We start from the raw sequence: 14,085 nt of genomic DNA on the forward strand, positions 1-14,085 counted from the left end.
AATGCAAACTGGATAACGACGAAAACAGATAGAAACATCCCTGGACCAAATTTTATGCGTGTGCACATTCTTAAGAAATAAAATAAATAAACAAATCAAAAGAAAAAGAAAATCGGGATCAGGTGATGTAATACAATAAAGAAGAAATGGCTTTTACAAATCCATTTTTGTTTGTTTGGCGTGGAATCAAATCTGCAGGTGCGTGTTCTGAAATGCCGCTTTTGTCCCTTCAGGTGTCTGAAAGCGGGTCTGATTATGGACAACGTCATCGTGGAAGCCTTCCTGGCCAGCCTGTCCAATCGTCTCTACATCTCGCAGGAGAACGACAAGTGAATGACAACAAGTTGATTTTTCACGCCGCGACCAATGCAAGCCCGGCTTGAGCGTCGCTCGCTGGCTTTGCGTCCCCTCAGGGACGCGCATTTGATCCCGGACCACACCATCCGAGCGCTGGGCCACATCGCGGTGGCCCTGCGGGACACCCCCCGCGTGATGGAGCCCATCCTGCAGATCCTGCAGCAGAAGTTCTGCCAGCCGCCGTCGCAGCTGGACGTGCTGATCGTCGACCAGCTGGGCTGCATGGTCATCACGGGAAATGCAAGTGTCTCCGCCCACCAGGGGGTGGGGTCTGGCCTGGCTTTCTTTTCGCCCAGCTGACTCGTCTTGTGTGTCCCCCCCCCCCCCCGCAGCAATACATCTACCAGGAAGTGTGGAATTTGTTTCAGCAAATCAGCGTGAAGGCCAGCTCCATGGTCTACTCCACCAAGGACTACAAGGACCACGGATACAGGTTGACTTAACCTTCCTGAACTTGCACTTTGGAGTTACATTGGAGTGTCAATTGAGATATTAATCATGAGTTAATGAAGTCATGCAATTAATTATGATTCAAACATTGAATCACCTGACACCACTGCACATACATTAGTGTACTCCCCAAGAGAATTTTTTCTAGCATTTTTATTTTAAAAGAATTGTTATGAAATGACTGTATGACTAAAAAAAAAAAAATGCAAACATATTTCTATTAGGTTAACATTTCTTCCTACTTTTATGTTAACAAGAGTATGAAAAATTTGAAAAAAATATTTTCTTGATAGAAATTGAGATATTAAATGTGCAATTAATTTGTGATTAATTGTGAGTTGCAATTAATTATGATTTAAAAAAAAAAATGTACTCCACTGCAAATACTTATATTAGTGTACTTGCCGGGAGAAATTTTTTCTATTCTTTATATTTAAAAAGAAGTATTAAATTATTGTATCCTTGACAAAAAACAATGCAAGCATATTTCTATTAGGTTAACATTTCTTCCAACTAACAAGAGCATGAAAAATTAAGGAAAAAAATATTTTCTTGATAGAAATTGAGATATTAAATGTGCAATTAATTTGCGATTAATCGTGAGTTAATTATTGAAGTCATGCAATTAATTATGACAAAAAAAAATTAATCGGCTGAGACCACTGCAAATACTTAGATTGAGAATTTTTTTCTATCCTTTTTATTAAAAAACAAAACGGGTTCGCATTTCATTCAGTGCCGTTGACGGCTATAGACGTGAAAAATCCATTTGAACTGGGCTGGCAGCAATTTGACGCTTGAGAACCACTCGGTTGTGTTTTTTCTGGATGGATTTTGTTTTTGCTGTGTGTGACGAGCGCAGGCACTGCTCTCTGGCCGTCATCAACGCTCTGGGCAACATCGCGGCCAACCTGCAGACCGAGCAGATGGTGGACGAGCTGCTGGTCAACCTGCTGGAGCTCTTCGTGCAGCTGGGCCTGGAGGGCAAGCGGGCCAGCGAGCGGGCGGCCGACAAGGGCCCGGCCCTCAAGGTCCGCCCGCGTTTATTTCGTCAACAAACATCAATACACAAACGCGTGCTTTTCCATGCGACTTGACGCTTTCCATGTTCATTCCGCGTCTTTCTTTGCAGGCGTCGAGCAGCGCTGGCAACCTGGGGGTCCTCATCCCTGTCATCGCCGTGGTCGGATCTTTTCACTTATTCATTCATTTCTTGTCATTCATCGATTCAGAAAATATCCGATAGTGACAGCACCAGTGTCGTCAATTTTCTCATTTTCAGGCATCTTCGGAACGTCGAAAATTCAGCTTAGCTTTGACTTGTCCAGCAAATTTCATGTTGATGCGTTCAAAAAAAGTTGAAGTCATGCATGCTCATGTTTTTTCAGTTCAGTTGTTGGGGAATATGAAATTTGGTCAACTTGTTTGTCTGGAGAAGACGTTTCAAGAATGCATATGAGAAAAAGGACACTGCACGTCAGCCATTTTGGTTCTGAAACGGCCATTTTAGGTTGTGTTTTCCAGACGTCCTTCCAACTTTTGCTGGAGATTTTGTCATAACTTCATATTTCTCTGTACGGAAGAGGATTGATTCATTCGAGCCAGTGAAGAGAAAGTTTGGCAGGATTCTCTCTCTATTTTCAGAATTCTCACTTTAAAGTCTGAATTATGTCTTTCAAAGCGCGACTTTAATGTCAGAATTCTGACTTGAAAAAGTGACAATTCTGACAATAAAGTCAGATTTCTTACTTTAAAGTCAGAAATGTCATAATTCTGACTTGAATGAATCTGAAAATTCTGAGAATAAAACTAGAATTCTCACTTTAGAGTCAGAATTCTCATTTTGACTTGACTTGAAGTCAAAATAAAAATAAAAATTCTCAGAATAAAGTCAGAATTCTCCCTTTCAAGTCAGAATTCTGACTGAAGTCAAGTCAAAGTGAGAATTCTGACTTTAAACTCATAATTCTCACGTTGACTTGACTTGAAGTCAAAATAAAAAAATAAAAAATTCTCAGAATAAAGTCAGAATTCTGACTTTAAGTCAAGTCAAAGTGAGAATTCTGACTTTAATCTCAGAATTTGTCACTTTGACTTGACCTGACTTAACGTAAAAAAAAAATAAAATATCAAAATTCTCAGAATAAAGTCAGAATTCTCACTTTAAAGTTAGAATTGCCACAATTCTGACTTTAAAGAATCTGAGAATTCCGAGAATAAAGTCAGAATTCTCAATTTAAAATCAAAATTCTCCCTTTAAACTCAGAATTCTGACTTTAAGTCAAGTCAAAGAAAGAATTCTGAGAATAAAAAAGTAGAACCCTTTTTATTTCTTATTTATTTATTTTTATTTTTTTTAATCTCTCTTCACTGGCCCTAATCAATCCTCTTCCGTATTTCTCTGGTGGTCAGCTGACTAAAAGGTTGCCGCCCATCAAGGAGGCCAAACCCCGCCTCCAGAAGCTCTTCAGGGACTTCTGGCTCTACTCGGTGGTCATGGGCTTCGCAGTGGAAGGCTCAGGTGTGACTTTTTTTTTTTTTTTTTCCCTCCCTCTGTCATTCCGGAAAGGCGTCTGGTCTCACCGCCGATCGTTGCAGGTCTGTGGCCGGAAGAGTGGTACGAGGGCGTGTGCGAGATCGCCACCAAGTCGCCGCTGCTGACGTTCCCGAGCGGCGAGCCGCTGCGCTCGGAGCTGCAGTACAACTCGGCGCTCAAGAACGACACGGTCACGCCGGTAGGTATCGCCGCGCGCGCCGCGTGTGACGCGGAGTCCGAACGCCGTCATCGTCATGGTCGGTCGTCGGCAGGCGGAGCTGAACGAGCTGCGCGGCACCATCATCAACCTGCTGGACCCGCCTCCGGAGGGCGCCGCGCTCATCAACAAGCTGGACTTCGCCATGTGCACGTACCTGCTGTCCGTTTACCGGCTGGAATACATGAGGTGGGTGCTCGCGCACGTCCGGCATTTCTTCCGCTCGCTCTGTCGGGCTTCACCCGAATCGACCGCCATCTTGTCCCGCCCGTCAGGATGCTCAATTCGCTGGACTCGGAACGTTTCCAGGTCATGTTCCGCTACTTTGAGGACCGAGCCATCCAGAAGGACAAATCTGGTAAGCGGCATTCCGCATAAAAATGTTATGAAAGCCTTATTTTAGTTTGGGAATTTTTCATTTTGAGTTTTGTTTTTTAAATGGAGTTAGTTCTAATTAGCTTTCAGGGTGGTTCTGTTATTTTTGTTTTGTTTTAGTTATTTAATAAATCCTTAGTTTTAGTTAGTTTCTGTATTATTTTTAGTTTTTCACAAAAAAAAGTGTTTCAAAAACAGCATGGAAACGAGGTCATCTTTTGGTGCTTTTCTATTGGCTGCTGCTCGATGACGTCACTTCTGCGTGACGTGCTTTCAAATGTCCGTATTCGGCTTCCTATCAAAATAAATTGCATTGAAAAATCATCCCCAAAGGCTCATACATTAAATTAATGACCAAAGATGCATTTTTGTTTTGATTTTATTTTCTTAGCAAAATTGTTTTTTGAATTTTAGTTGTTTTTTCTTGAGTTTGATTGTCTTGTCTACATTATTTGACGAAAATGCATCCTGATTTAGTCCCACTTGTTGTTTATTAATGATGGTTTTATTCTAGTCTAGTCTAATTTTAGTCTGGTGAAAAATGTGTTTTGATGAAATAGGGCCGCTCGATTACGGAGAAAATATGAATTATGATCTATGATCTAAGTTTTGTTTGTCGAACGCTGCTGCTCACAGGTATGATGCAGTGTGTGGTCGCCGTCAGCGACAAAGTCTTTGAGGTCTTCCTGCAAATGATGATCGAGAAAGTAAGATTTTTTTTTTCTTTTTTTCTTTGGCATCAAAATGCTGTCACAAAACGTTTGCGTGTTATTGAGCACGTGAGCATGCAAATGTTGACCTTTCCATCATCAGGCCAAGACCAAAGCGCACGAGGAGGAGCTGGAGCGCCACGCCCAGTTCCTGCTGGTCAACTTCAACCACATCCACAAGAGGATCCGCAGAGTGGCCGATAAATATTTGTCCGGCTTGGCCGAAACGTGAGTACGGACAGTAGGAATGTGACGACAAAACGATATCGCCATACTTTGTCTCTCGATAGATTATCGATACGTTTGCGCAAGTATCGTGATAGCTGTAGTTAATATTCAGGCGCTAGAACAGCTCCATTGTTGATGACTTATTGAGCAATGACTTGGCGGGCCACTAGGGGGAGCTCCTCATAAGAGTGGCGTGGAAGTGGACGCAAGTCAAGGAAAGACTCATCAGATTAGTTTATTTTTTATTTTTTTATTTTTTTTATTTATTTATTTTTTTTAAAGATTAGTTTAAAAAAAAGAAAACATTATTAGTTATTATTATTATATATTGTTATATATTAATATTTATATATAGACATATATATATATATATATATATATATATTTTTTATATATTAAATATAATATTTATATATATATATTTTTTTTTAATTATTTTTTATATATTACATATAATATTTAGATTATATTTATTTTTATTTTTTATTTATTGATAATGTATTTTATTTATTGTATCTTTATTTATTATTTATATTATTATATATTATTTTTTAATTTATATTTATATATTATGTATTTATTTCTATTTCTATTTATTTTTTATTTTTACTATTATATATTTCTTTTTATTTATTGATTGATTTATGTATTTTGTTGATTTTATTTTGATGAATTGTTCATTTAATATTTATTTTTATTTATATTATTATTATTTTATGATTACCGTGGATTTATTACCTGAGTAATCTATATCAATTATTGCTGTGTCGTCATATCGTTATAAGCCTTGTATTGCATATCGTACCGTATCGGAGGTTCCCACCGCTAACAGACAGACGGACGGACGGCCGCCGCCGTGACCGAATGTGTCCCGCCGTCAATCTCCGCCCTAACGTGCGTTGTCGTGCGTCTGCGTCGCCAGCTTCCCTCACCTGCTGTGGAGCGGCCGCGTGCTGAAGACAATGCTGGACATCCTGCAGACGCTCTCGCTGTCGCTCAGCGCCGTAAGCGACCGCCGCACATCCCCAACATCATCAGTCACCTTTCCAGATTTTTGGACAGGAAATTGAAAAATAGGATAATCGGAGTCGATTGTCGTTGTCATGCTGCCGTTGACCGCGCAGGACATCCACAAGGACCAACCGTACTACGACATTCCCGACACGCCGTACAGGATCACCGTCCCGGATACGTACGAAGCCAGAGAGGTGAGCTCGGCGCCGTTTCGCTTGTATTCTTGTTTGAAAATGATGAAATCGAAAATAAAAGAAGCAATAAGAAAATGGTACGCAGTAATTATTAGATTTTCTTTGGTCCAAATTCTCAATTGGAGTAGGAAGACGCAAATAACTTCAATTCTGCGTACAAATTTGATTGATTTGGAGCCAATCAATCATATACAATGTCATCAATAGTTTTCCATCTCTCCGTTTGTTTCCAGAGCATCGTGAAGGATTTTGCTGCCCGCTGTGGCGAAATCCTGAAGGAAGCCATGAAATGGGCTCCGTCGGTCACCAAATCTCACCTGCAGGTAAACGAGAGTGACGACTTTGGCGACATTCACCTTCTTTTCACCTTTTTTTATTTTGTATTTTTTTTGCAGGAGTACCTGAACAAGCACCAGAACTGGGTGTCGGGTCTGTCGCAGCACACGGGCCTGGCCATGGCCACCGAGAGCATCCTGCACTTTGCCGGATTCAACCGGCAGAGCACCACGCTTGGGGTGCGTCGCAAAAAAACATTTACAAATGACAACATCAAAATGCCTCATTATGAACTCATTTGCTGCCAAAAACGTGGAAATACCTTCTTTTTTTAAATGCAGTCAAGGTGTCCCAAAGACGTAATTATATGTTTTTTGTTTTTTTTATTGCTAGAGTATACAAAGGCTTTGATGAAGCCTCTCAACTGCAGAAAACGGTTGAAAATAAGGGTAGTAATTATAAAAACGGCCAGCAGCAGAGTATAAGAGATGCACATATAATATACAATTTATTGTAATTATTTTTTTATTTATATATGATGTATTTATTGATTATTTTATTATTTATTGTATTTATTATGTATTATTTTATGATTAGTTTCATCGTAGATTATCGTGTATTTATTACCTGAGTAATATATTGTGGGATAATCGGATGGTATGGTGAGGTCGCCACCCCATACGTCTCCATTTTTGTCTTGAATTTGATGCTCATCCCGTTATGGCTCCGCCACAGTCCACCCAGTTGACGGAGAGGCCGGCGTGCGTGAAGAAGGATTACTCCAACTTCATGGCCTCCCTCAATCTGAGGAACCGATACGCCGGAGAGGTGGGTACACCGTCCGCTCGTCCGTCCGCTCGTCCGTCCGCACGAAGCGGAGGCTGATCGTTCCTGGTTTCCCGTGCGCAGGTGTCGGGCATGATCCACTTTGCGCAGGCGGTGCGGGGCCAAGCGGACCTGGGCCGGCTGATGGTCAAGCAGATAGGAGAAGCTCTGGACTCGGCCCAGCCCGAAAGCTTCACCGAGGCCATGTTCAAGCTGGCTGCCTTGCTCATCAGCAGCAAAGGTTTCACCCGTCGTCAGCCCTCCGCAAAACCTGCTTCTCAAACTCCCACTCCGGATAAAAGCGCTACTTTTGTCCAAATGATTATTTCTCATACATTCCGAAGGGTGCTGTCAAAGTTAAAGTGTTAACTAATTAATTCATTAATTACAAAATTGACGATTGATTAGAAAAAGAGGAGGGAAAAAAACCCTCCTGTTTTTCTGACAATTTTTGGGGGGAGCTTTGTTTATTTGTGCATTTTTTTGGCCAGTTTTTCTGAATATATTTCTTTTTCTGCTTTAGTGCAATTTTTTGCTGTCATGAAAAAAATATTTTGAAAAACAGGAGGGAAATTTACTCAGAAAAATAGTGAAAAAAAATTCAAAAAGACAGGAATTTTTTTTGTCCTTTTTTTTAAAATATATTTTTAGGAATATATTTGTTTCTGTTTTAGTGCAAAATATTCTGAAAAACAGGAGGAAAAAGTACTCGGGGAAAAAAGAGTGAAACAAAAATTAAAGAGGAAAAAAAATAGAGTAATTTTTTTTCTTATTTTTTTTTACTTCTGAACTCCAACTGACTAATGACGGACACGTTCATGTCATTTTTTGTTCCATTAAATTCTGCAAGTAATGACGGTAACTGACTGATCAAAAAAAATGTTGAAGACGTCCTCATAACATTCACTCATTTGCTCCCAAAAATGTATAAATACATTCTATTTTAAATGTTTTAAGTGTCCCAAAGACATATTTTTACATGCTAGAGCATACAGAAGGCTCCAATGCAGCTTCTCAACTGCAAAGAGCGGTTGAAGAAATGGTCGTTATTACAAAAACGGCCAGCAGGTGGCAGCGCCATGTTGCAACAAGCTCTTTTTGTCAAGTGTTTTCACCAGGAATGTGAATCATGATGAAACTTAGCTTCCAGTGCTAATTGTTGCAAAATGGAAACAGATAGAAACATACTTTTTTTTTTTTCCTGATAAAAAGAGGAGACTTTAATCTTTCTTTTGGTAGGTTCCATGTTTTTTTACAATAATAGACGACAATAATTTGTGGGCCTTGCGAAATCAGTCCAAATCCAGTCAAACGGCATTGCGTCAATTCTAAGATGTGATTGATCGTATGAATCCACCTTCCGAAAGATGTGCTGTTTTTGCGTTTAGAGTGCGACCCCCAGCTGCTGCACCACCTCTGCTGGTCGCCTCTCAAGATGTTCACCGAGCACGGCATGGAGACGGCCATCGCCTGCTGGGAGTGGCTGCTGGCCGCGCGCGTCGGCCTGGAAGTGCCGGTAAAAGAAACATCAGCAAATCAAACGACGTTTGCGTCAGGAGTGTGACGATATAGCAATGTCGCGATAAATCGGGATTTATATTATTTTTTTATTTATTTTTCATTATTTGGTATTAATTTAATTATTTGTTAGCTTGATGTCGCTCGCTTTGGTTAAGCCCAATCGCTGCCACGTTTTGTTCCCGAAAAACAAAATGGCGTCTTTTTGTTTCCGTTTGTTTGGCTTGTCCTGGAGCGCAGTTCATGCGCGAGATGGCGGGGGCGTGGCAGATGACGGTGGAGCTGAAGATGGGCTTGTTCTCGGACGCGCAGCAGGAGGCCGACCCGCTGGCGGCGTCCGAGGAGAGCCAGCCCGTCCCCTGCCCGCCGGACGTCACCCCGCACCACATCTGGATCGAGGTCCGCCTGCCTGCCATTTTCTTTTCTTTTCTTTTCTTTTTCTCTCAACTCACGCTTTTGCCTCAACTTTTGTTTCCAGTTTCTGGTGCAGAGGTTCGAGATAGCCAAGTACTCGAGCGCCGACCAGGTGGAGATCTTCTGCAGTTTGCTCCAGCGCTCGCTGTCGCTCAACGTGGGCGGGGCCAAGAGTAACGTCAACCGACACGTCGCCGCCATCGGACCTCGCTTCAGGTGCACCTTAGAAAAAGTCGAAAGACACATTTGGGGGGTTTTTCCCCCCCCCCAATATTTAAAAGCAAAATTACGGAAGCGTATTGCATTTACATTCTATTTTTTAAAAATTTTTTGGGAGCTTTTTTTTAATGTGCATTTCCCCCCCCTCTTGTTCTGAATATAGTTTTTTCTGTTTTAGTGCTTTTTTTTTCTGTCAGAAAAAATATTCAGAAAAACAGAAGGAAAAAAATTGTGAAAATAAATATTCAAAAATAAAGGAAAGAATAATAATAAAAAAAACGTCCCCCCAATATTTAAAACAAAATTACTGAAGTGTAATTATTAATTATTCAATAAAATAGAAAGAAAAAAAATATTCCACCATTGTGAGTTTACAACAAGTCACTTGGACTTCAGCGGTTAAAAAACAACAACAACAATAAAATACTCCCAAAAACAGAGCACCAAGCTTCTGTTTTTTCTGAGTAATTTTTTTCTGTTTTTTTTTTTAAATATTTTTTCCCACTGTTTTTCTGAATATTTTTTTCTGTATTTCTTAATATTTTTTCTCCTGCTTTTCTGAATATTTTTCCCCCATTTTTCTGAATGTATTTTTATGACAGAAAAATAATTTAGTATAACAGAAAGAATATTAAACAGAAAAAAATTCCACTATTTGCGAGTCTACAAGTCCTTTTTTTTTTTTTCCTGAGTAATTTTTACTCCTGATTTTATGGATATTACCCCCCTCTCCCCAAAAATGAGTCAGTTGTTTTATTTCCCAAGTGATTGCAATGCGCTGAAATCAGTTATTGAATTTGTGCAGGCTGCTGACGCTGGGCCTGGCTGTGCTCCACTCGGACGTCATCACCAACGCCACCGTCAGGAACGTCCTCAGAGAGAAGATCTACTCCATGGCCTTTGATTACTTCAGGTACTCGACACGCGCCTGCAAAATACTCCACTTGGAGTCAATTGCGCGTTGAAAAAAATGGTGGCGTTACTGACGTTGACTGGGCTTGTGTTTCGTCTTCTTTTTTTTTTTTTTTCAATGTAATTTCTTTTGACGTGGGCTTGTGCTCCCGTCCGCAGCGTGTCCCCAAAGTTCCCCACCCAGGGCGACAAGCGTCTGCGCGAGGACATCAGCGTCCTGGTGCGCTTTTACGCCAGCATCCTGTCGGACAAGAAGTACCTGGCGGCGTGCCACCTGGTGCCCCCCGGTGAGCTCGGTACCGCCCCGGCGCCGGGCGCGCTCTCGGCCGGGATTTTTGGATCGCTTATCGTGTCCAGCACTTCGCCGATATCCATCTTAAGTAAGACTCAAAAGCGGCAGCGGCACGCGGCGAGCGCGCGTGGCAAATTTGATGCTTTTGCTCAATCCTCACCGAGCTGCTTCAGAGCGCAACGTCGTCCGCGTCCGTCAGACGCCGTTGGGCCCAAAATCAACATATTTATTATTGTACCAATTAAATCATCTCTCAGTATATTTGTCATGTTAAAATAACGCGTTTTAATTTCCATCCTTTTATTTAGTTTCAAAGTGAGTGTTCATTACGATTCAGCTATTGATTAGGATTTGAGATTTCATTGATTAGGATTTGTTTACATATCGCAAAAACTAAAAATTATTTGTCGTATTAAAATAACACGTTTAATTTGCAGCCTTTCAAATCAAACATTCATGACAATTCAGGTATGGATTAGCATATGAGAGTTAATTGATTAGGATTTGTTGATACACCGCAAATAATTAAGGATGCAACTAACAATTATTGTACTAATTAAATAATCTCTCAATATATTTCTTGTATTAAAATAGCATGTTTTAATTTGCATCCTTTTATTGTTTCAAATTGAACAGTCATTATGATTTAGTTATTGATTAGCATTTGAGAGTTAATTGATTAGGATTTGTTGATGTAGCGCAAGTAATTAGGGCTAAAAAAGTGCTGAAGCAACCATGAGGAGGTCAAGCACAAATTTCCCACTTGCGTTTGAGATGCACGACTCGTCATCACGTCACGACCACCCGCCATGTTGTCCCCAATTCATCAACGTGCAACAACCTGTGACTCCTCCCCCTCATCGTTTGTTGACGCCGCCCTCGAGGGAGGGAGAGACTCATCCATCGTGAGCCCGTCCCCTGAACGCCACATCCTGCATGTCATCGACCTGAGTCCAGAGGTTGTTGCGCAATGGCCGGGGTCCGCAGGCCAAACTCCGCCCATGTGGCGTGACATCATAGCCCGACAAAGTCGAAACGAGGGCTGGGCTTGGTTGAATTTCATTTCATTTTTTTTTTTTTTTTGATGTTTTGTTTTTTATGTACAAAAAAAGGGTTGTTCTATTTAAAAAAAATCCATTAACGAGCCAGTTTTTTTACAAAAAAAAAATGGGTCAAATTGATCCAAGTAGTTGATCAGTCCAGTTTTGAGCCAAATTGGGTTCTTGTTGACCCAACTGTTTTTAGAGTGTGTTATCTTAATCATTTTGGCAACCAAAAACGGAAAACATATTTTTTGAGGTGCTTTTTGAAAAACAACCCAATTTTGGGGGATATTTTTTGGGGGTTATTTATGTAACCCAACGTTTTGTTTTCAATGATGAAGGCAAGCAGTTTGGCTCGGCCCCCTTTTTGTCGCAATTTGGATTTGTTTTATTCGAGTGTACAGTTGAGAGGGAACTGTAGAAACCGGAAAGGCTCTAGACCAGAGCCTTGTGGGACCCCACACTTAATTGGAATGTCTTGAAAGCGGTTCGAATCCACACCGAGGTGGTTTGAACGGTTTTGGTGGCTCAGTAAACCTAAAACTCTCCAGAAGGGGGAGCCCTGTGGGACACCACACATTGTAGTTCAATTGTGTTTATGAAAGGATTGCTTTGGGTTCATTCAGGGCCGGCATGTAAACCTCAACATCGCCATCCATCGCTCATGTGAATGTTGCTGTTGTCGTCGTGGTATAAAAAAAAAAAAAGGGCGTTCTAAAAGGTGCGGTTTGTGTGATTCCCCGTTAGACAACCAGGACCCGTCGCTGAACAGTTTGTCGGTGATGAACGCGGCCGACATGCGCAGCAGCGTCGACTCCAGCGCTCGCTCGCAGCAGAGCGGCCAAGGATGGATCAATACGTACCCGCTTTCCAGCGGCATGTCCACCGCGTCCAAGAAGTCCGGTAAGGCTCGACTTCAGTCCAAAAGCAAAATCCACACCACATACCGGCCCATTCTTTCAAAAAATACAAATCAAATCCACATTTGTTGTTTGCTCGTATAAAGCTTTATTTGAAAATGCGTTTTTAATCCCGTTTTAGTGATAGTCTTTTGACTAAAATTAAATTTGTCTTAATTTAGTCACCTGGTTGTATTTTAGTTTGAATCCAATTTTAGTTGGCAAAAATAAAGAAAAATTTTAGTCAACAAAAAAAGCAGTTTTAGTCAACAAGAAAATTATCGTCGACGAAAAAAAGCAATTTTAGTCAACAAATATAGAGCAATTTTAGTCGACTGAGAAAATCAATTTTAGTTGACGAAAAAAAGCAATTTTAGTCGGTATTTTCCTTCAGCATAGATTTCAACTTTTATACAAAAAATAACACACCGTTTATTAATTGTTTCAATGAAACACGTTGAACTGACAATAATATAACTTAGTTTTCATCTAAATGAAAAAAAGTGATGCTTGAGATTAATCTGACAGCTGCACAATTAAATAAATACAATTAAATACATTAATTCAATTAAATTGCATTAAATAAAGTGTAATGAACACTTTTTATTTTTTTTTTATTCCTGCTTCAATGAAAGGCTTGCATTTAAATTTTTTCCAATTTCGTCTGTATGGGGGTGGGGTCTGTTTAAGAGTGCAAAATGTGAGCCGAGCGTTTTGCCTGCCGCGCAGGAGCGTCGAAGAAGAGCAACCGCGGCACGCAGCTGCACAAGTACTACATGAAGCGGCGCACGCTGCTGCTGGCGCTGCTGGCCAGCGAGATCGAGCGCCTGAGCACGTGGTACAACCCGCTGTGCGCGCAGGAGCTGGCCATCGCCGCCGAGCAGTCGGTGGAGACCAGCATCGCCAACTGGAGGTCCAAGTACATCAGCCTGAGCGAGAAGCAGTGGAAGGACAACGTCAACCTGGCCTGGAACATCGCCCCCTACCTCGCCGCGCAGATGCCCGCCAGGTGACGTCTGCAAATGAAGGGACGCATCAATTCACATTGACTTCAAAAGAAGAAAAAAAACAAACAATTTTAGGTCTGAGGAGTAGTTCAAATGTCTCATTTGCTTCATTTTCATGGCATTATTTTCAAATGTTATTGAGTTGATTTTGCTACGTCATGTAAAAAATAGTCATTTTGAACTTAGTTACTAATTATTTGATGAGATAAATGTATTTTTTAAAAGGAAATACTTTAATTGTTTTTTTATGATTTCGTTTTTAAATATGAAATAGTAAAAATATGATTTCTCTAATAAAATAAGTCAGATTTAAAAAGAAAAATAATTTGTTCTATTTGCACAAAATTAACTTAGTTATTCATTTTTAATGAAATACTTTCATTGATTTGTATTTAAATTTTGTTGTGAGAAGGCTACCGGTAATTTAATGCTTGCTATAAAATTTGCTCATTTTTATCATTTCTCTAAATAAAATATATATAAAATAGTAAAAATATCATTTCTTGGAAAAAATAAGAATTTTTATATAATTTGTTCTATTTACACAAAATTAACTAACTTAGTTATTATTTTATGAGATAAATGTATTTTTTTTAAAT

The 14,085-nt window shown here is 40.3% G+C and overlaps 1 protein-coding gene across 10 annotated transcripts in view; it reads left to right on the plus strand.

Moving 5' to 3' along the window:
* pi4kaa (phosphatidylinositol 4-kinase, catalytic, alpha a) overlaps nucleotides 1-14,085 on the plus strand; it is a 28,783-nt gene that overhangs the window by 6,520 nt on the left and 8,178 nt on the right. For 9 of the 10 annotated variants that reach the window (XR_013278669.1, XR_013278670.1, XM_077496978.1 and 6 more), the window contains 24 exons: nucleotides 234-329; nucleotides 414-597; nucleotides 690-790; nucleotides 1,670-1,838; nucleotides 1,940-1,990; nucleotides 3,220-3,328; nucleotides 3,406-3,542; nucleotides 3,616-3,749; nucleotides 3,836-3,918; nucleotides 4,572-4,642; nucleotides 4,749-4,873; nucleotides 5,796-5,877; nucleotides 5,998-6,081; nucleotides 6,315-6,404; nucleotides 6,477-6,596; nucleotides 7,093-7,185; nucleotides 7,267-7,423; nucleotides 8,571-8,698; nucleotides 8,941-9,099; nucleotides 9,179-9,330; nucleotides 10,139-10,246; nucleotides 10,405-10,625; nucleotides 12,328-12,483; nucleotides 13,209-13,488. Coding sequence is in view for 8 of the 10 variants with exons in the window: in XM_077496978.1 (XP_077353104.1) it covers nucleotides 234-329; nucleotides 414-597; nucleotides 690-790; nucleotides 1,670-1,838; nucleotides 1,940-1,990; nucleotides 3,220-3,328; nucleotides 3,406-3,542; nucleotides 3,616-3,749; nucleotides 3,836-3,918; nucleotides 4,572-4,642; nucleotides 4,749-4,873; nucleotides 5,796-5,877; nucleotides 5,998-6,081; nucleotides 6,315-6,404; nucleotides 6,477-6,596; nucleotides 7,093-7,185; nucleotides 7,267-7,423; nucleotides 8,571-8,698; nucleotides 8,941-9,099; nucleotides 9,179-9,330; nucleotides 10,139-10,246; nucleotides 10,405-10,625; nucleotides 12,328-12,483; nucleotides 13,209-13,488 (3,090 nt within the window). In the remaining 2 variants the exon portion in view is untranslated. The remainder of the gene's footprint in view (nucleotides 1-233; nucleotides 330-413; nucleotides 598-689; nucleotides 791-1,669; nucleotides 1,839-1,939; nucleotides 1,991-3,219; nucleotides 3,329-3,405; nucleotides 3,543-3,615; nucleotides 3,750-3,835; nucleotides 3,919-4,571; nucleotides 4,643-4,748; nucleotides 4,874-5,795; nucleotides 5,878-5,997; nucleotides 6,082-6,314; nucleotides 6,405-6,476; nucleotides 6,597-7,092; nucleotides 7,186-7,266; nucleotides 7,424-8,570; nucleotides 8,699-8,940; nucleotides 9,100-9,178; nucleotides 9,331-10,138; nucleotides 10,247-10,404; nucleotides 10,626-12,327; nucleotides 12,484-13,208; nucleotides 13,489-14,085) is intronic. The other variant, XM_077496974.1, reaches the window with a different exon arrangement.

The sequence above is a fragment of the Festucalex cinctus genome, chromosome 15 (genome assembly GCF_051991245.1).
Source record: "Festucalex cinctus isolate MCC-2025b chromosome 15, RoL_Fcin_1.0, whole genome shotgun sequence".
Classification (NCBI taxonomy): domain Eukaryota; kingdom Metazoa; phylum Chordata; class Actinopteri; order Syngnathiformes; family Syngnathidae; genus Festucalex; species Festucalex cinctus.